At 41.9% G+C, this 21,208-nt stretch overlaps 1 protein-coding gene and 1 long non-coding RNA gene across 4 annotated transcripts; one reads left to right on the plus strand and one right to left on the minus strand.

Annotated features, from left to right (window-relative positions):
• Positions 1 to 173: 173 nt before the first annotated feature.
• COX14 (cytochrome c oxidase assembly factor COX14) lies at positions 174 to 5,337 on the minus strand. 3 transcript variants are annotated; one of them, XM_072134556.1, is made up of 2 exons: positions 5,275 to 5,337; positions 174 to 524 (listed from the first exon to the last, which is right to left on the minus strand). In XM_072134556.1, the coding sequence occupies exon 2, from the start codon at positions 515 to 517 to the stop codon at positions 341 to 343; it is 177 nt and encodes a 58-aa protein (XP_071990657.1). In that variant the 5' UTR covers positions 518 to 524; positions 5,275 to 5,337; the 3' UTR covers positions 174 to 340. The 3 variants fall into 3 exon arrangements, with proteins under 3 accessions (XP_071990657.1, XP_071990656.1, XP_071990658.1); XM_072134555.1 differs by lacking the exon at positions 5,275 to 5,337 and adding an exon at positions 2,170 to 2,325; XM_072134557.1 differs by lacking the exon at positions 5,275 to 5,337 and adding an exon at positions 2,041 to 2,064.
• On the plus strand, positions 2,282 to 19,832 carry LOC140117633 (uncharacterized). The gene is made up of 5 exons (XR_011853048.1): positions 2,282 to 2,497; positions 6,910 to 7,005; positions 8,859 to 9,065; positions 12,123 to 12,224; positions 19,621 to 19,832. It is a non-coding gene; the product is annotated as an uncharacterized lncRNA (long non-coding RNA).
• Positions 19,833 to 21,208: the final 1,376 nt, after the last annotated feature.

Here is a 21,208-nt window from a genome sequence, read left to right on the forward strand (position 1 = left end):
CCTGGACATCTGTCTGCCCTGTATTGTTCCAGTTTATACAAGATAGGCTTGGTACATGGGCACACCTTACCTTTATATGCCCGCCATTGAATTAGAAGGTAAAGCGGCCCTCCCACCTTAAAAACTGGGACCTATGATGCTATACGTAAATGTGAGAGAGGGGGTCTAAAGAGTACAGTAACAAATGAAATTTATTTGTACAGAAAAACAACATTAACAAAAAATATATTACAGAGCGGCAAACGAGAGGTCTGCTCCACAGCACATTTAATAGATGCCTGTTAGTGCGGATGCAGTATTATATGATGGGGGGCCGCATCTCCTCTGGTGGATTGTCTTTTCATTCTTTAATAATCGCTTCTGTCTGGTTTTCAGCTGCTACTTCCAACTGTTCCCTCCGCTTGAAGTAGCGATATGCCCGCATGCTGCATAGGTACCCGCCATACAATGTAAGTACCATCATGGAGCCAGAGAACAGCTTATAACCAAGGTCTACCATGCGCTTGGAGGAAGCCATCCTTATCCTGAAAGAGAATGAGATTTATGTAGTCAGATCAGCACCATTACACTTCCGGAGATATGTTTGGCAGAAATTGGCTGGTTTCACTGACAAACACATGCTTAAAGTTGTTGTCTGGAAGGGGGGGGGGGGGCTGTAAATATAATAATCTAGCTTCAGCGGGGAACCTGCTACAGGAGGAGTTTCAGGCAGTATTTGAGAGAATGTTTAAAGGGGTTATCCGGTTATAAAAAGTTACTTGTGGCCTTGCTGGGGTAATGGTGTCAGATGGGAGTTTCCAGCCAGCGGGAAGCTCCCTGTGCACCCTTGTAAACAAACCGGTGCACAGATGAGCGGGACATCAGCAGCGCCGGACAAGTACACGTTTATTATTTTTAAATAGCCCGCCCCCAAGTACATTTTTATAACCGGATAACCCCTTTAAAGGAAATCTACCACATGGATGCAGTGCTTCTAAACCAGGTGAAACTCAGGACAACCTCTGTCCCTGCAGTGTAGTCTAGGGACATAATCAATGAGGGACCAGTGCAATGTACAATTATCCAATATCTGCAGCGCTAAATATAATGTGGTTACACCCACCAATGCAAATCATTTTCCCATGAGGCCACACAAGAAATTGGAATGGTTTAAGAGGGGCGGACTAACATATTTAACTCCGTCTACCCAAAACACCTGTACCGACTTCCTCCGTAGCTCCCCTGTCCATTGGAGCTGTGCCAAGCGTGTTTATATTTACATAAGGGGCAAGGAAGCTCAGCACGGACAATTTCCAGGCGGCCTGGCACTCCCACCCGTCTCCTGTCTCAATGTTGTCGCTTGTGCATAATTTTAAAAGGTCATTTTCTCAAAAACTAAACTATTAAAAGCAATAAGAAGAATGGATCCCGTTTCAGGAGGTCCAACCCTACATGTAAGTGTGCTTGGTTTAGAAGCACCGCATCCATGTGGTTTCCTTCTGTACAAACTGATTGTGGTTTATTTGGTCAATTTCTGCTGACAGGTTCCCTTTAAGTAACATATACATACACATATACAGTGCAGGTCTATGATCTGATCTCTTGAGATACAGAGACAGGAGCAAAACAACCACTGCACACTGAGTTACTGGGGAGGGCCAAGCACCCAAACTAACATACTCCTATGACACTTCTCAGATTTTCTTCACTACTGGAGGGACAAACTACAGCAGCAATCAAATGGCTTTACTGTCACACTGCACTGTCCCAATGAGTCCAGCAGGGGGGGCAATAATCTAGGAACATGATGAATATTCACATCCACCAATTTTTATGAAGAAGCAGAAAAATATTACATTGATGTATCCGTCATGAGACAAACACAAGGGGCTGTCACAGGACACTTAGGCTTCTGTTATGGTGTCCATTATTATTCTGTCAGTGAAGTTTGACTGAACCGCATCACAGGCTGCTCTAGATGAAGGTGTGAACACAGCCTTAGCTAACACAGCTAGAAAGATGTCAGGGGGTGCAGGGGAGGACCGCATAAATATACATAACAAGTTAGAGGATGGGGAGATCCAGCCAATGTCTTGCAAGTGCCTGCTCGTCCATTCCTATCACACACAAGCTGCAACACCCCATAACACTGTAAGTGCCGGACCCGAACAACACAACCCAAGACTTCACCTGTGACTTTCAGCCTCTCTCTAACGTCATTTGCCGCAGGAAACACGTGACCCCTCCGGACAACCATAGAGAGGAGGTACTGTCTATCAGTCCGCGTTATCTATGGTGACAGAAACCAGTGACGTCTGGGAGGCACGTGACTGGAATTCACCAATCAGTAGCAAGTAGCGTGTTATGACTGGGTGCTAGTTGTCGCTGGGCAGCGGTGATGTCGCAGGCGGAATTTTTATCATGATCCTCACCTTTCCATTAGGTGGGACATCACAGATGTCCGCCTGTTTTCGGTGGTTCTCTGAGCTACTTTTGTGCTGACATATTTTTTTTAAAGGTAATCGGAGAGAGAAATTTTCTCCTACAATGAGCAAGAAAAGTATCGCACATTAAGAGTGTACCATGATGGGGGCCTTCAACCTGACCAAAGGTCTAATCATGGTGGAGACCATAAGCATTGGTTGATGCTGTTAGTTTAGCTTTGATACAGACTAGACTTGTGTAAAATGTGTGGCCTATATGGGGGAATTCTTCATAGTAGAAAAGGGATTAAAATAAAATGATGTAGAGCAGTAAAAGGGTTAAACTTCACTTAGAATTTGTCATACCTTCCCTTTATTTGCTTGACTGCCATTTTATCATGTCTTGTCAAATAAATAGGTCCAAAGTTGCCTGCTGATAAATATATTATTATATTAGTACAATTATATATTATCTTCGGTGTTCTTGCACAAATACCAAAATGTCCTGTGATGTTTCATACGGCCACAAAAGAAAAATTATTCACAGAATTTGAAACTTGGATGCAAGGGGTCAGTGCTGCTGGGGTATGACCTTGATGTACATGTGACTCCTCCATACATTTATAGGGACCATCTGTCCTTGTTAAAATGTCCCTGACTGTGTTAAAGGCAATCTACTCTCTTGACTCATACCTATAAAGCAGCATCACTCACAGAATCAACCTTGCTCTATTATGTAGGATCCGACTTAAAGGAAACTTACCACCACGGATCTACCTATTAAGGTAGATCAGGTGGTAGGTGCCTCTATTGTTCGTGAGGATAACCCTTTCAAGGGCTAATCCTCACATCCCCTGTATGTTTTTCTAACTTTTATGTCCCTAATATGCTTATTTTTTAAAGAGGCTACTGGGGCATGGTGTAGCCAAGGCTACACGGTGCGGCTACTCCACGCCGCAGTAGCCTCCTTGATCCTCCTACCTGCATATTTTCGGCGCACGGCTACGAGGAGCTGCGCACCCTCGTCCGCGAAGCCGTAGTTCTGCACAGTAGCTCCGGCTTCGTAGCAGTGACCATGCAGCTGCGGGCTTGCGTTTTGTGCATGAGAACAAGGTACAAGCTACTAGGAGCTGCGCACCGAAGATATGTGAGTAGGAGGATTAAGGAGGCTACTGGGGCGTGGAGTAGCTGCACCATGTAGCTTCAGCTCCGGCTACTTCATGCCCCAGTAGCCTCTTTAGAAAATTAGCATATTAGGACAATAAAAGATACAGGGAACGTGAGGATTAGCCTTTAAAAGGGCTATCCTAATGTACAATAGAGGCACCTACCACCCGATCTACCTTAATAGTAGTTTACCTTTAATGATGGTTTTTCATTTTATAGTCTCCTTTTCCAAAAAATGTGTTATTGAGCAGCAAGTGCTTCAGGGGGACTGTTATTGCCTGTGCAGCCGAAGCCTGGAGGGGCTTTGGTGAGGCCCCATGTAGCACTTGCATCCCTTTAAAACAAAAAATTCAAAACATCTTTTTTTTTTTTAGGAAAAGGAGACCATTAAAGACTATTACAAGGCCGGATTCTGCATCAGGGTGGAAAGCGTGTGTTGTTAAAGTGCCTCTTATGTGGCTATCTATCCCCAGCTAATATTGTCCTTGGCTTCACTTGACTTTGACAGAACTTTGCTAAGTCAGACCCTAGACCTAAAGTCAACTGCGGCCACATGTACGTCCCCATAGAAGGCACTAGCAACACGGCGGGTTTCACAGTAAATATGATGCCTATATCTGAGTATCATGTAATAGAAACCACCTGTTGGTTGCTTAGTAACAATATCTAAGTCCAAGGTCTCATACATGTCATACTTAAGATACAATTATCTTTATAGACATGGCTTTGGTATTTATAGTCATCTTTGGTATTTTCCTGCACTTTTTTAAAATTGGAGGTGATTTATGGATAAAGCGGTTGTCAATAATCTTTATTTATATAGCGCGGTCATATTCCATAGCGCTTTACAAATCATAGGGGACATATACAAACAGTTATATGGAACAATAGAAGTGAGGGCTTACAGTCTATGAGAATGAGGGGGGGGGGGGGACAAGCTTACAGTCTATAGGAAGCTCTTTGAAGATCGGCAATTTTTGTATGATTCTATAAGACAACACAGTTCATACTTGCTATAATTTCAAAAACTACACTAATACGTTAGGCCCAGTTCTCATCTGCAAAAGTGGATTCTCTCAGGAGAAAAACATAAGATGTTCTTTTCATTCCCTATAGACATCAATTAAAAAAAGGTTTTTTTTCTGCTATTAATAACGGAGGTCTAAGGGAACCAACCTGATGAATCTAGATGAGGTTTTAGCCTTAGATTTATGCTGGCATATTTCCAGTACCATATTTTTTGGCCTATAAGGCGCACCAAAAATCCTTTAATTTTTTCAGAAATCAAAGGTGCGCCTTATAGGCCAATGTGCCTTATATATGAACTAGAAATGTACTACAGACAAGATGTACTGTACATTTACCAGTGTTTAATAGCTCCATCCCCAGAAATGTCCTGCACCTTCCCACACTGTGCACAGGGTCCCTAGCTCCTGAAGTGCCCAGGCACCACAACTAACATTGTGCCCATCCTGCCCTCCCCTAGCACGGAGAGACCGGAGCTGCCATAGTGCCGACCACGAGGCAATCATCATCATCAGTAACCAATCCCCCATACCTGACAGCTCTGTAACAGGGGAAAGAGAAGGAGCCACAGGGAACCCCACAGAAATAACACCCTGGCTGAGGAGGGAAGGAGAAGGCGCAGAGGGAGACCGCTTAACCCCTGCTGCATCACCCTGCATTAACCCCCAGCAGCCCATACCTCTGAGATCGGAGCTCTCTGACACGCTGAAGACAAGTTTCCAGGGAAGTGTAGCTGGCTTGAACTGTGCACAGGTCTGCCACCTGCTGGTCATTTTTAGGTACTGCATTTGATCCTGCGCCTTATACTCCAGTGCTCCTTATATATGAACCTAGATGTCTTAGCAGGCATTTATTAGAGGTGCGCCTTATACTCCAGTGCGCCTTATAGGCCGAAAAATACGGTAGTTAGATTATCCTCCATTGTGAGCAGTTAGTACCCTCATTGGGGGAAATGCATTACTTTGTGGTGCAAGGTCTGTTTTCTGACGTCTTCAGCGCGCAGCTACAAGAAGTTACGCGCACTCGTCCGTGAAGCCCGAGTTCTGAGCATGTGCAGTAGCTCCAGCTTTGGAGCCGAGATCACGCAGCCGCTGGCATGTGTTCTGCACATGACGAGTGTGCGCAGCTCCTTGTAGCTGGGCGCTGAAGATGTCTGGGTAGGAGAATCAAAAAGGCTACTGGAGTAGCTGTGCCGTGTAGCCTCAGCTTCAGCTACTACTCCACGCCCCAGTTGCCTCTTTTGAAAATTTGCATAATACCCTGATTAAAGATTAGAAAAGATAGAGGACTATCTAGGACTAAAAAGGACTATCCTTACATTCGTTAGATGCACCTACCACCGTATCTACCTTAATTGGTACATTCGTAGTGGTAGGTTTCCTTTAGTTTGCCAGACTGGCTGCTCGGCCAATCTGGAACCACACTTTGGGTCCGCTCGTCCCTATTAATAATACTGATAATAGTAAATATTTCTTATTTTATAGTTTACTATGTGTCCTTACTACAGTCCTTCCAGTCATAGGTACAGCATTGGGTCCCAGAAGCCTTGTTCCAGCTTAAATACCTGTGCAGATGGTATTGACTTAGAAAACGCGTCGAGCAAATGATGTCTGCTGAAATCTTTGTAAATAAAGTTGCAGAGTGCTTGAAGGCAGAGATACAGTATATTTCAGCACGTTCACTCAGTTAATAATTATCTCAATGCATGCGTCATTGCTATCATTTACCCGCGCTTTCTTGAAATCATCATAAAACATAACATCCACATTAAATGAAACTATTACAAAAATCCTACACTGTAGTTTAGAAATATATAAAAAAACACACAATAAATGTTTGTTTCAAGATATAGTTTAATTTGCTTTACTTCACAACATATTTAAGTCTTCAATTTATTTATCAATTACATGTATGTTTTACTCGTTTATGTACATTTATTTTAAAATGTATTTCTCGTTCATTATTTCTCATCATTATTTCTCGTTCAGATCAGAAACTTAAAATAATTGTATTCCAACATATATAGGAACACTGAAAAGCAGTTAACACACTACAAGCCTGATCTAATCTAATTTATGATCAAGAATAAAAGGAAGTACATTTATCATGATCCCTATGGGCTAGTCATTGAATTATACAATGTTATTAAATTATATTCAATCATATAATACCGTATATATGTATTGAATAATTGTATTAAATAGATACAGCTATTCGCCTTGTAGCTTTCCAGTGCCTCCTTCATGCTTCTTTGGCTTAGATTGATAACATTCTTTTTTAGACAAAATCATTTTTATTGCTTCTTCTCTTGTAGTTTCTGTATTCCCCAGATATGGTGTATCTGTCGCACCACAGGCAGACAAGTTGTTCAGCAGTTTATTCCGTGGGATCTGAAGGCACTGTCCTTCCGGTAAGTAAAAGGCAAATATTAAGTTGTTCCAGACACAGTATCTCTTACTTTCTCGAGGACCATAAGAAGATAATAAGATATTCAACTCTTCGGAGGTAGATTCAGGACTCCAGTAAAGATTATCTTCTCTCCAGTATACATGCCCGTATTCTACTTTAGGCACTTGCTTAAAGTCATCAAAACGATCAGAGTCCGGACTGTGGATAACAATGTAGTGTGCAATCTCTTTTTTGAATAATTCGGTGCCCAAATACTTGAACAGTGGCTGTTCATCACCACAGTGCTGGGTCTTGTATAAGGATAGTAGTTCAGACAGCGGAAAGGTAAACCTAAAATTTCCATAACGTGATTCTTCATTCTTAAAGGCTGGAGAATTGGCAAATTGTTCACTTATTTTCGTTTGGTACCAGCGCACGGAGTCATACATTTTCTGTATGTTCATGTAAGCTTCCTTGAAAGCTGTGTTGACGTCATCTTGAGGAATATGTACACTCCAGAAGGAAAAATCCTCAAACAGTCTTCTCTGGCTCTGTGCTTTGAAACATTGTGATTCCAGAATAGCAGACATGTATTCTTCAGTAGTGACATGTTGCACTTGTGTTATGGGAAATGGTACTATCATATGATTGAAATTGTGACCGATTTTAATGTATTTAAGCATTGCAGGTTCTTCTTCATTTACATCCATTCTTTGCAGTATAGATTCCACTTCATTAATATGCAACAATTGCTTTTCTTTAAATTATCCTTCACATCCATTACAGCCATATGTTTTTTGTAGATCACTATTCTGATAGCTTGCCATAGTGTTGCTCTGATATCCTTGCATGTGTAACACTAACACATGTTCATCAAATATAAGGTATGCCTATCCCTCCTGTTAAATATTAATCTAAGAAAATGAAAATAGAGGAAGAAGGGATAAGTAAGTAGCTGCCTGTTTACAGAATCAAGACACTTGCCTTGCCCTGTGGGTGTCACCATTCAAGGTTACAGGTTACTGCTCTTTTTTTCCTCCTCAGTATATAGAAATGGAAAGATTTTAACATTTCTGTATGTTGATCAATGTGGCTAATCTACAGTAGTGTTATACTGGTTCATCATATGCTATATGGGGACAATCATTCTCTAATGTGTATCATACAGAACATATATCATGAGGATCCATACCTCCTAGTTAATCTAGTTAATCCTGGATAATAAACATTAAGTATATCTGACGCACCCAAGCCTATTTGTATTATGTATTATTACATAGCCGATGCATTTATTATACTGATCCACAATTGAGACAACCAAGTTCTTATGATATAGTTACCTTATTGAAGAACACTTTGAGTGAGTCTACACAAAAGATGAAAGAGAACAAGTCTTACTGCTATAGCGAACTAGCTTAGAATGGGTAGACCAATTTGATGTGCTGACATTTATAAGTCAACTAATGTTGATCAGCAATAAAGCTGGATGCACACAAACAAGCTGATTTTCCACCACAAACATATGTACATTCTGTTATGTTCCCCCCCCCCCTTTGGCATAAGTTTGGAATCCCTGTGTCATCATCATCATGTCTCCCTCTTCCTTCTTCTCCCTTTGCTCGGAGCACTGGAATAAGAGTTCTACTTATGTAGGGTTTGTCAATTAAGGCCGCCCTAAGGGGTGTGGAGACTTAAAGGGAACCTGTCACCAGGGGCATCATTTTCACTAATGACAGGTTACAGAAGCCCATTACAGCTGTAGTGCTGAAGCCACATACATTTAGCAAAAAAACACATGAATGACTCCCAGAATATGAGAAATAAGTTCCTATGGTCTGATGAGGCGAAAATTGAACTTTTTTGTGTTTATTCTAGGCAGTGTGTGTATAGGAAACCAGGCATGGGTCATCACCTGCCAAATACAATCTCAACAGTGACACATGGTGGTGGCAGCATCATGCTATGGGGCAAGGGACAGGATGACAGGTTACAATTGAAGGAAAGATGTAATGAAGTAATGATGAGAGAACTGGAGAGGATCTGCAAAGAAGACTGGTAGAGGACCCCCCCCCCCAAATCCAGGTGTGAGAAACTTGTTGCATCATTCCTAATAAGCCTCATGTCTGTACTAGCTCCAAAGCTGCTTCTACTCAATACTAAGCAAAGGGGCAGAATACTTATGATCAGGTGATATCAACAAAAATATCAACACTCAAAGGGAATGGAGCAGCACTGTGTATAAGAAAACAGCCGGGTGCACGACTTCGATGAGGTTCAAACAGGAACCGCAGCACAGCACGATTAGATGATGAAGCAGCAAGATAGTGATTTTAGGGTCGAATAAAATCACTATTTTGGCTTATACAGAGTGCTGCTTCACCATCTGATCGTGCCAAGCAAAAATATCTATATTTCATTCTTTTTCTGTCAGTATTGGGTGCATAGTGCACATTACTGAGCAAAAAACCTTTTTTGATCTTACCAATTGGCTGCAATGAAACAAAGAGAGAACAATTTAAAGGGGTCTGAATACTTTCTACACACACTGTGTATCATATGCTGAACTTATATAACAGTGGTGGCGAACCTGTGGTACAGGTGCCAGAGGTGGCACTCAGATCCCTATTTATGGGCACCCAGGCCATGACCAGAATGTCATGTATCTTCATGCAGTCCCAAATAGCCCAGGACTTGCCAAACTCAAACAGCAGCTCTTTCTGGGACTACAGGAGAAGTGGGAAAGTGTGGACACATGTGGATTATCATTGCCTCTATCCCTTCCTTGCCCCTCTACATGTCTGTAAACTTAAGCAATGAGATCCTAAAGCTGTATGCAAATGACCTGTGAAATGTCCAATGAGTCATTAGCATATTCAAGCAGTCCAGCTTATTCATGAGTGGACTGACTTACAGCCTGTATACAGTAATGGTGTAATGGCTCCTCCATGTGCTTGCTGGTGGCCATGTCCCCTGCAGCCTGAGTGTGTGTATGTGAAAGATACAACAGCTCCAGGATGCAGCCATGATATAGCAGAACATGTCAGGTACTTGTGTAGCTGATGTCTGTGTCTCTGTGTATTAGGAGGATGCCACATGTCAGCAGATAAAGCACAGACACTAGCAATGCTTTACTATATATTACACACAGACATGAGCAGTGGGAGTAGAGGGGAGGGGTAACAGTGGTGACATCACTGCCTCTGACCATGTGACTAGTCTCATTTACATAATAAAGAAAAGATGATTTTACAATGATCAATGTATGAATTGACTTGATAAATGCTGGGATGGGATCCTAGTGAGCTGCTCCAACAGGTAGTAGTGACAGAAATAGTAACAGAGACCTGATGACAGGTGTCCTAAAAAGGTATAGAGTCAGCTCACCTGAAGATCATACAGCAGCTTCTGGTAAGGTTGGAGCACGGACAACTCTTGTTCCCAGTCCAGCACAACCAAAAACATGAAGCGGATCCAGCATCACACAACCATCCAGGGTCAATAAAAACATAGCAATTTATTTCATATTCTCTAAAAATTCACAGAGGCAGATGAACATATAGGAGAACACAGACATACACAGCGTAAATGCCTATGCGTTTCGGAAAAAAACCTTCATCATGGCATGTTTTCTGAAACGCGTAGGAATTTACGCTGTGTATGTCTGTGTTCTCCTATATGTTCATCTGCCTCTGAATTTTTAGAGAATATGAAGTAAATTGCTATGTTTTTACTGACCCTGGATCCGCTACATGTTTTTGCTGATGACAGGTGTCCTTTAACTTAGTTTGGGCACTTGATTTCTAAAAGGTCGGCCATGACTGTTCTATAACATCGGTGTATACTGAACAAGGGCTCCGCAGTGGCATATAGCAGATAACTAAAGGAGTGTGTAACCAAAACATAATCCATTTATATATATGATAATATATATATATATATATATATATATATATATATATATATATATATATATATATATATATATATATATATATATGATATATGGCAGTGTATCAAATACTTATTGTCAGGGGTGGGATCCAACCGACACTCTCCGGTGTAAATGAGCCGGCTGCGAGAAGCCAATTTGCGATTCCAGCTCCATCTCCCTAATGGACTGCAGGGCATTGGGAGCCTTTAGATCACTAGTCTACTGCTGCTTTCCATCTCACACAACACAATATGCCTCTGAGATGGAAAACTGTCGGCCTCCCTGCCTGCACAATCTAATCCTGCCCGCTTCATAGGCTGTAGGCTTGAGTAGGCTTTTGAACTGTGATGGGTATGAACTAACACCAGAAAAAGGAGGCACTGGTGTTTTTTACCCTTGTCTTCTGTGAGGGCTATAATACTACTGGCTACTGGGAACAATGTCACTATTAGTTACTGGGGGCATTGTTATTACTGGCTATTTACTATTTATTAATAGAGGGCTCTATTAATACTGGCTACTTGGGGGACTGTTACTGTTAGTCGGCACTTACTATTAGTCTTTGGAGGCACTGTTACTATTTGTCACTGGTGCAACTGTTACTATAAGTCTGAGGGCTCTGTTACTACTGGCTACTTGGGGCATTGTTAGTGTTAGTTACTAGTGGCTCTATTACTACTGGGGCACTGTTGCTATTAGTCACTGGGAACACTATTACCATTAGTTACTAGGTACTGTTGCTATTAGTAACTTGTAGTAATGTTACTATTAGGCACTGGAAGCAATGTTACCATTAGTCACTGGGGGCTCTATTTCTGCTGGGGACACTGTTACTTTTAGCCACAGAGGGCTCTATTTCTACTGGCTACTGGAGGCACTCTTACTACTGGGCTTACTGATACTGCTGGCTACTGGGGGCACTGTTACTACTGGGCTCTCTGTGACTGTTGGCTACTGTAATGGCACTATGGCTATTAACTACTGGGGGACTGTGACTATTGGCTACTGTGGGGCACTGTGACTATTGGATATTGTTGAGGCATTATGGTTGTTGGCTACTTTTGGGAACTGTGACTATTGTCTACTGTTGGGCGCTGTGATTATAATGGCTACAGTTTGGGCTCTGTTACTAAATTGGCAACTATGATAAAAAGGTGGAGGAGATGATGACGGAGGAACCTAAAATGTTTGTGTTTCCGAATTTACAGAGATGATTCGTTGCTAGAAGAAGCTGACATGGTAGCCATCTGGAAGAAAATGAAAAAGATATCTTTGATCAAAGTGGTCATCTTTGAGTTGCCAAATTTACAGTAAGTGCTGGTATTAGTAACAAGCTCACAATTCTGCATCTTCCATTGTGTTGTGATTCCCTTTCTCCTAACAGGCGAGCCTACACAGAGACTTTTAGTAATTATTAGAGCTGCAGCAGCAGTACATAGCCATACATAGAGCTACAGCCACAGTACATTACCATACATGGAGCTACAGTCATACATGGATCTACAGCCACAGTATACAGCCATACATGGAGCTGCAGATTCAGTACACAGTCATACATTGAGCTGTAGACACAGTACACAGCCATAGATGGAGCTACAGCTGCAATACACAGCCATAGAGTAAGCTACAGCCCCAGTATACAATCATATATGGAACTACAGCCGCAGTACACAGTCATATATGGAGCTACAGCCGCAGTACAAAGCCATACATGGAGCGACAAGCCACAGTACGCAGCCATACATGGAGCTACACCCGCAGTACACAGCCATACATGGAGCTACACCCGCAGTACACAGCCATACATGGAGCTACAGTCGCAGTACACAGCCATACATGGAGCTACAGCCTCAGTACACAGCCATACATGGAGCTACAGTCGCAGTACACAGCCATACATGGAGTTACAGCTGCAGTACACAGCCATACATGGAGCTACAGCCGCAGTACACAGCCATACATGGAGCTACAGTCGCAGTACACAGCCATACATGGAGCTACAGCCGCAGTACACAGCCATACATGGAGCTACAGCCGTAGTACATAGCCATACATGGAGCTACAGCCGCAGTACACAGCCATACATGGAGCTACAGCCACAGTACGCAGCCATACATGGAGCTACAGCCGCAGTACACAGCCATACATGGAGCTACAGCTGCAGTACACAGCCATACATGGAGCTACAGCTGCAGTACACAGCCATACATGGAACTTCAGACGCAATACACAGCCATACATGGAGCTACAGCCACAGTACACAGCCATACATGGAGCTACAGCTGCAGTACACAGCCATACATGGAGCTACAGCTGCAGTACACAGCCATACATGGAACTTCAGACGCAATACACAGCCATACATGGAGCTACAGCCACAGTACACAGCCATACATGGAGCTACAGCACCAGTACACAGCCATACATGGAGCTTCAGCCGCAGTACACAGCCATACATGGAACTTCAGCCGCAGTACACAGCCATACATGGAGCTACAGCCACAGTACACAGCCATACATGGAGCTACAGCCGCAGTACACAGCCATACATGGAACTTCAGCCGCAATACACAGCCATACAAGGAACTACAATTGCAGTACACAGCCATATAAAGAGCTACAGCCGCAATACACAGCCATACATGGAGCTACAGCCACAGTACACAGCCATACATGGAGCTACAGCCGCAGTACACAGCCATACATGGAACTTCAGCCGCAGTACACAGCCATACATGGAACTTCAGCCGCAATACACAGCCATACAAGGAACTACAATTGCAGTACACAGCCATATAAAGAGCTACAGCCGCAGTACACAGCCATACATGGAGCTACAGCCTCAGTACACAGCCATACATGGAGCTACAGCCTCAGTACACAGCCATACATGGAGCTACAGCCTCAGTACACAGCCATACATGGAGCTACAGCCACAGTACACAGCCATAAATGGAGCTACAACCACAGTACACAGTCATGCATGGAGATACAGCCACAGTACACAGCCATAAATGGAGCTACAACCACAGTACACAGCCATACATGGAGCTACAGCCACAGTATACAGTCATGCATGGAGATACAGCCACAGTACACAGCCATACATGGAGCTACAGCCGCAGTACACAGTCATGCATGGAGATACAGCTGCAGTACACAGCCATACATGGAGCTACAGCTACAGGCCATAACTTTTTTTTTTGCGTGCTACCTTAAATTTTTTTGTTGTGTTTTTTTTTCAAGATACATTGATCTAGTGAAAAGGTAATAAAAGTTTAAAAGTGGGGAAAAGGTGGTTTTTTTTGTAATTTATAGTACATATTTTTTTTAAAAATTTCAAATTAACTTGAAATAAACATTATTAATGAATTCCCTATTTTCGGTCACGTTTAGTCAAATGGGGCAACTATGGCAGTGTTTTCTGTAGTGTAGCAGGGGATTTTTTTCTAAATATTTATTAATATTTTTTGTGTACAGTATTTTTCGGACCATCAATAAATGCTTGCTAAAATGTCTAGGTTCATATATAAGGCGCACCTGATTATAAGGATGAAAGACAAGGTGGTGACAGACCTGTGCACAGTTCAAGGCAGCTGTTGTCTGTAAGTAAGGTTCTTATATAAGGTGCACTGGACTATAAGGCGCACCTTATTATAAGGATCAATGCCCAGCAGGTGGCAGGCCTGTGCAGAGTTCAAGGCAGCTGTTGTCTGTAAGTAAATTCTTATATAAGGCGCACTGGACTATAATGCGCACCTTTGATTTCTGAGAAAATCAAAGGATTTTTTGTGCGCCTTATAGTCCGAAAAATACGGTATATGTGTTTTTACTTTATATGCCCCCCATGAGGTTATAAAAGACATTTTCATTTTTTTTCCCTTCTAATTTTAGTTATTTTACAGGGTCTCCCCTGTAACGGAGGCATCTATAAGAGCCTCAGTTACAGGGGGAAACCACCACGTAGCGCTAGGCGTCCGTCATAACGCGACGCTAGCGCACAAGGGGAGGTCCTCGGCCCGAACGCACATGCGTTTCCAGGGAAACGCATGCGATTGTTAAGCCGATCGCATGCGTTTCTCTGGAAACGCATGTGCGTTCGGGCCGAGGACCTCCCCCTGTGCGCTAGCGTCGCGTTATGAACGGACGTCTAGCAGTACGTGTGACCACGGCCTTACTGGTGGTGCTGATCAGAGTTGTGATGGGTCTAATCTGTTATCATGCAAACACCAGGTAGCAAGCTCCAGGCTTCTCTGCAGTTCCACTGACTTTGGATTCTGTATATAAGATGGCGGATGATGGCTGGTTCATGAGCGGACACTGTATCATGGATTATTGCATAATATATATATATATATATATATATATATATATATTAATCAGAGGGGACACTGTAATTTTATTTAGGAGGTGCTGTGACAAGAGGCTCTATACTGTATGTGACTGTGGTATTTTTTGGTGCGCAGTGTTTAGATGTACTATAACAACCAAAGACATTTAATGTAATAATTTATATAGGCTGAAGAGTGTTTTTTTTTTCATTCATATAAATTTGGCTTCCATTTATTGTCTGTAAGTCACTATGTTGAGATAACGGTAGTGGTTATGGTTTGGTGGTAAGATCTTGTTGTATTATTTATAATAGTGTACACCATTCTTATTAATATTGGTACTGCTTATCGTTGTATTCAGAGACATTCAGTAAAAGAATCTGAGCTGCAGTTATTTGACATGACCACAACATACTGAAGGGATCCTTGTGTTTTTTGTTCTGTTTATTGAGGGTGCGTCCACACGTGTAATTTTTCAGAAGTAGTTTTTGGAGCCAGAAGCAGGTGTGGATGATAATGGGTTGAGACAAATACTTGAAAGATGCTGCTCCTCCTACTACTTTTACTCCATTCCTCCATTCAAAAACTGCATCTGAAAAACTGAACATGTGGTCACACCCTCAGGGTGCAGTCACACGTTGCAGTTAAAACTGCATCGCAATCAGCTTTGAGGTGGTTTTAGGTGCAGTTTTGTCAATTTCACAGGTGAAAGACATGAACTGAATGGGTGAATTTGATTTTGAAGGAGAAAGCTGTTCCACAAATGTCATTCACCTGTTGATTTGATGTCTATCACTTGTTAAAATAAGTAATACCACCTAAAACCACCCCAAAACTAATTGCGATGCAGTTTTAACTGCAACGTGTGACTGCACCCTGTGTGTTCCTAACAGCAAAGAACAGCTGATTGTGTTTAATTCATCAATTACTGAAAGACCTATATGAAGGGATATTCTGCAATCACCGAAAATCCCAGAGGGGCCTGGGCAGGGGAAGATAAAAAAAAAATTAAAACACACCTGCCCAGCCCTGGCTCCTTGTTCCCGTACTGAATACATATGATTGATACAGACCACACATCAGATATATTGTATGTGGAGACAGCGTAAAACACTACAGTGTATAAAACACCAACAGCCACTAGAGGTCACCAACGCTCTGCTCCACTAATTTTAGATAGCTAACTGTAGTATATAGTTATAGTATAAACTCAGAACTATATTTTGGTGCAGTTGTACTGTATGTACTTTATTTTGTGTACTAACATGAAAAATGCACCTGTATTTTGGGATATGTATACAAACATTTGAAAAAAAAAAAAACCTGCTCTCTTGTTTTTCTTTTATAATTTTGGACATATACTGTAAATATTTCATTTTTACCCAAATCCAAAATATAAGTTGGGAAAATTACCCAAAAAGAACTTACTGTATTAGGCTGGATTCACACGACCGGTGCCCGCCGTACCGTAGCACGGCGGGCACACGGCAGCGTGCGGGGAGAGGAGGAGGGGGAGAGCGCTGCTCACCCCCGCCCCTCTCCATAGGGATATATGGTGCACGGCGCCGTATGCCCTAAAAAAATAGGACATGTCCTATTTTTTCACGGGGCACGGAGCAGTACGGTGCCCCATTGCCGTCTATGGGGGACGTATATCGGCCGTATATACGTCGGCCGTATATACGTCCCCCTTGCGGTAGTGTGAATGCAGCCTTACACATAAAAAATACACAAATATATATTCTCCATAGTCCTGGTCCCTTTGACATCACCTTTTCAGAACCACTCATTTATTTTCTTTACAACATAACTAGAAACTTTCTACCAAGGAATGGCTGCAAAGTCCACCTTTGGGATTTTCCCACATCACCTTGATAATATTTATGACAACAGGCACTAGAGCATATATGGGGTCCATCATCTAGCCTCACAAATTGCATCTAGCTCATGACCCCCATGTTGTGGTGCAGCCGTCAGGTACCTTTGAAAACAGGAGGGGTGAGCAGCGCTCCCATCTTCACCCCACTGAAATGGGCTTCAAATATTATATATATATATACACAGGACTCCTGAACACATTACTAGCGATCTCTGGGGCTCTCAGTGACCTAATACATCTCTTAGACTATGGTTAATGTGAAAAGCTGTATAACAACTGTTTCATGGTACTGCAGCTCATCGTAATAGCTAAAGGGTAGAAGAGGAGTTCTGCTTCAATCTTCGTCCACTGTGTGTCTTCCATTGCCAGAGCATTTCTGGAACAGGAGATCAGGACAGGGTCTGGGTGGTGGACCCTCAGTTATCTGATAATGATGACGTATCTTGAGGATAGGTCATCGGTATCAGAAATAACCTCCAACCTGGAAAACCCAATCTTTTCCAGAGAACCCCTGAGAGAAATGCACTGAAGCTTTGAAACACATAAATGCACATTTGGATCCGAGGAGGCCCTTCAGAGAGGTAAGTATGTTTTTTATCCTAGAAAATTGAAACCCAATTAAAGGGGTTAATGGATAAGACCCATAGATAGGTCATCAATATCAAAAACCCGGAAGTCCTAGAGATATAAACACAATTATTAAAAAATCAATTTTTCATGATTTCCTCCTAAACGGATATCCAAATCTGTGAAGTTAAAATTCCAATTCACCTTCATGACACTCTTAAAAATGATGACCGAAAGTAGATAGCAAGAGAAAATACATTTACTATGTAATTCTATTTTTTTTTAGCTGAGTCTAGGAATAAAATTAGAGATAAAGAGACACTGCTATTGCTGATGTGGCAAAGACGTCCCCCATACACGTTACCTCACCCCCTCCCTGTTAGTGACTCCCGCCTGTATCCACGTTTGTACAGAAATGGATCCTTATTAAACTATTTGGAATTTTACAATACCTTTCTATATAAATATGAAAAATTAGATGCAAAGCCATCGAGCATTAATTATTGGTTATAAGCAGATGATGTTGGTGGTTTGACCTATAGTGGTTGATATGTTGTGCTAATATAATGTACAGACCAAAAGTTTGGACACACCTTCTTATTCAATGAGTTTTTTGTATTTGCATCACCATAAAAATTGTAGATTCATACTGAAGGTATCAAAACTATGAATTAACACATATGGAATTATATATTTGTGTCCCCAAGTGCAGTTTTAAGAACCATAAAGTGCTAGAAAGAAACTGGTTGACATGATAACTGCCCCAGGAAAGGAAGATCAAGAGTCTCCTCTGCTGCGGAGGATAAGTTCATCCGAGTCACCAGCCTTAGAAATCGCAGGGTAACAGCAGCTCAGATTAGAGCCCAGGTCACTGCACACAGAGGTCTAGCAGCAGACACAGCTCTACAACAACTGGTAAGAGGAGACTGTGTGCAGCAGCCTTCATGGTAAAATAGCTGCTAGGAAACCACTGCTAAGGACAGACAACAAGCACAAGAGACTTGTTTGGGCTAAAGAACACAAGGAATGGACATTAGATCAGTGGAAATCTGTGCTTGGTCTGATGAGTCCAAATTTGAGATCATTGGTTCCAATCACCTTGTCTTTGTGTGAAGCAGAAAAGGTGAACGAATGGACTCTACATGCCTGGTTCTCACCGTGAAGAATTGAGGTGGAGGTGTGATGGTGTGTGTGTAAAGGGGGGGGCGGGCGGGTTGGTCACTGTTGGGGATTTAGTCAAAATTGAAGGTGTACTGAACCAGCATGGCTACCTTGGCATCTTGCAGTGGCTGCTGTTCCATCCAGGTTGCGTTTACTTGGACAATTATTTATTTTTCAAAAGGACAACGACCCAAACACACCTCCAGGCTCTGTAAGAGCTATTTGACCTAGAAGGGCCAACAAGAGTTAAGCATCTCTAGGAACTCCTTCAAGACTGTTGGAAGACCATTTAAGGTGACTACCTCTTGAAGCTCATCAAGAAAATGCCAAGAGTGTGCAAAGCAGTAATCAAAGCAAAAGGTGGCTACTTTGATGAACCTATAAGTATAAGTTGTTAAGTATATAATTCCACATGTGTTAATTCATAGTTTTGATGCCTTCAGTGTGAATGTACAATTATTATAGTCATGAAAATACAGAAAACTCTGAATGAGCAGGTGTGTCCAGACTTTTTCTCTATACTGTATGTAATACGTTAATATGAAATATTCCTGGATATGACTTTGATACCATATCATGATGCATATAGGGTTAGCTATACATGACAACTGATGAATTTACATATACAATAAGGTTGACCAATATTCTATATGGAGTTTGGCCAACTATTCAGTCAGGGTTTGTCCGGGATCTCTGTTCTGTTTTTTAAGAATGTCCCTGTTTACTGTATAACCAAGAAATACTTCTCTTTCTTCTTGCCTTATACAGACTTCAGCCTAAAGCCACCTCATCCTGGAGCTCCTGGCCCAAATATGAAAGGTAGACTTTACTCGCACTGAGTGACTACAGTACTGATCAGGCACAGGCAGACTTACAAGTGATGTCTTTCTCCATCTGGTACAGACCTTCATGACCACTTCTCCAGTCTATAATTTACACTCTGTGTGCGCTATACAAATAAAAAATTATTATTATTATTATCACGGTAGAGTTTTCTGCATACGTGTCTTCATCTTTCACAGAACATGTCGACTCTTAGGGTTACAAGCACACAAATGTTGTTTTGTGTTTGTTTGCTTTTTGGGTTTTTTTTAAAACACTTACCCATTAACTTCAATGAACTTGGTCTGTGTGGGGACTGTAGAAAACTCAGAGCAGGTCCTACTCGTGTCCGTGTCTGCACCAAGGGCATGCGGAAACAAAAGCCTATTCTAGGCTTAAGGTAAGAACCTTACCTTACCTCTTCTTTATTCATCCTAGTTGTATGAGGGTTGTATGAGTTTTTTGGAAGTACAGGTGGTCCCCTACTTAAGAACACTCGACTTACATACGACCCCTAGTTACAAACGGACCCCTGGATATTGGTAATTTATTGTACTTTAGTCCCAGGCTACAATGGTCAGCTGTAACAGTTATCACAGGTGTCTGCAATGAAGCCTTAGTGTTAATATTGTTCTTATGACAACCCAACATTTTTAAAATCCACTTGTCACAGAGACCAAAAGAGTTCTGGCTGGGATTACAATGATAAAATATACAGTTCCGACTTACATACAAACTCAACTTAAGAACAAACCTACAGACCCTGTCTTGTATGTAACCCGGGGACTGCCCGTACATAGAATTTGACAAAACTTTTAACACATTTTGGTGTAAAAGTGTGTGTGTGTGTGGGGGGGATGTTATTTTGATGCTTATTTATGATTTAAATGTCCATTGTTCACAATGTGCTATAAATAACACATTAGCACTCGCCATAACAATTCTGGAAACACCATTTGTGGTTTGTTTTTTTTTAAGTTTCCTGATTTTTGCAAGATGAAGACACTTCCAAAAAAAAAATATAGTTTTTAGGTGACTTCTTTTCAAGATTCATTTTCTCACATTTCCTTATGTTCACACACTTCACTATTGATTTAACTATACAAAGTTTAGGTACACTTTGAATACACATATCTTTTCTACATACTCAGTACAATTAGACATGCATGAAACTTATGTAATTATATCGGAGGAAATGAGTGTTCATCCTGAAGTGTCCCTCAGCAGAAAGGTCACGTCCATGAGCCAGCACTCCGGCCTATTTTAGTAACTGCTGTGACTGTTGATCCCGATACTATTCGTGCTATGTACATTTGATACATGTAAGAGGGTGCATCCCGAGCCCTGGCCTTAGGATGCACTGAGATCTTTACTAATTCCTGTTCCCCACAATCAGGGATGTACTTATGGATACAAAGGCAGATCTGTGTTATCGCCACTTGTTCAGCAATACAGTTGATAGCAAAGTCTTTCTTACAAATAGGCAGATGAAGGGTTTTGAGTGACACTGAATGTTTAGCCAGCAAAAGGTTAT

The sequence above is a fragment of the Engystomops pustulosus genome, chromosome 2 (genome assembly GCF_040894005.1).
Source record: "Engystomops pustulosus chromosome 2, aEngPut4.maternal, whole genome shotgun sequence".
Lineage (NCBI taxonomy): Eukaryota > Metazoa > Chordata > Amphibia > Anura > Leptodactylidae > Engystomops > Engystomops pustulosus.

Excerpts from the sequence above, each read along its gene's own strand:
- COX14 (XM_072134556.1), bottom strand. The coding sequence starts at position 517 with ATGGCTTCCTCCAAGCGCATGGTAGACCTTGGTTATAAGCTGTTCTCT.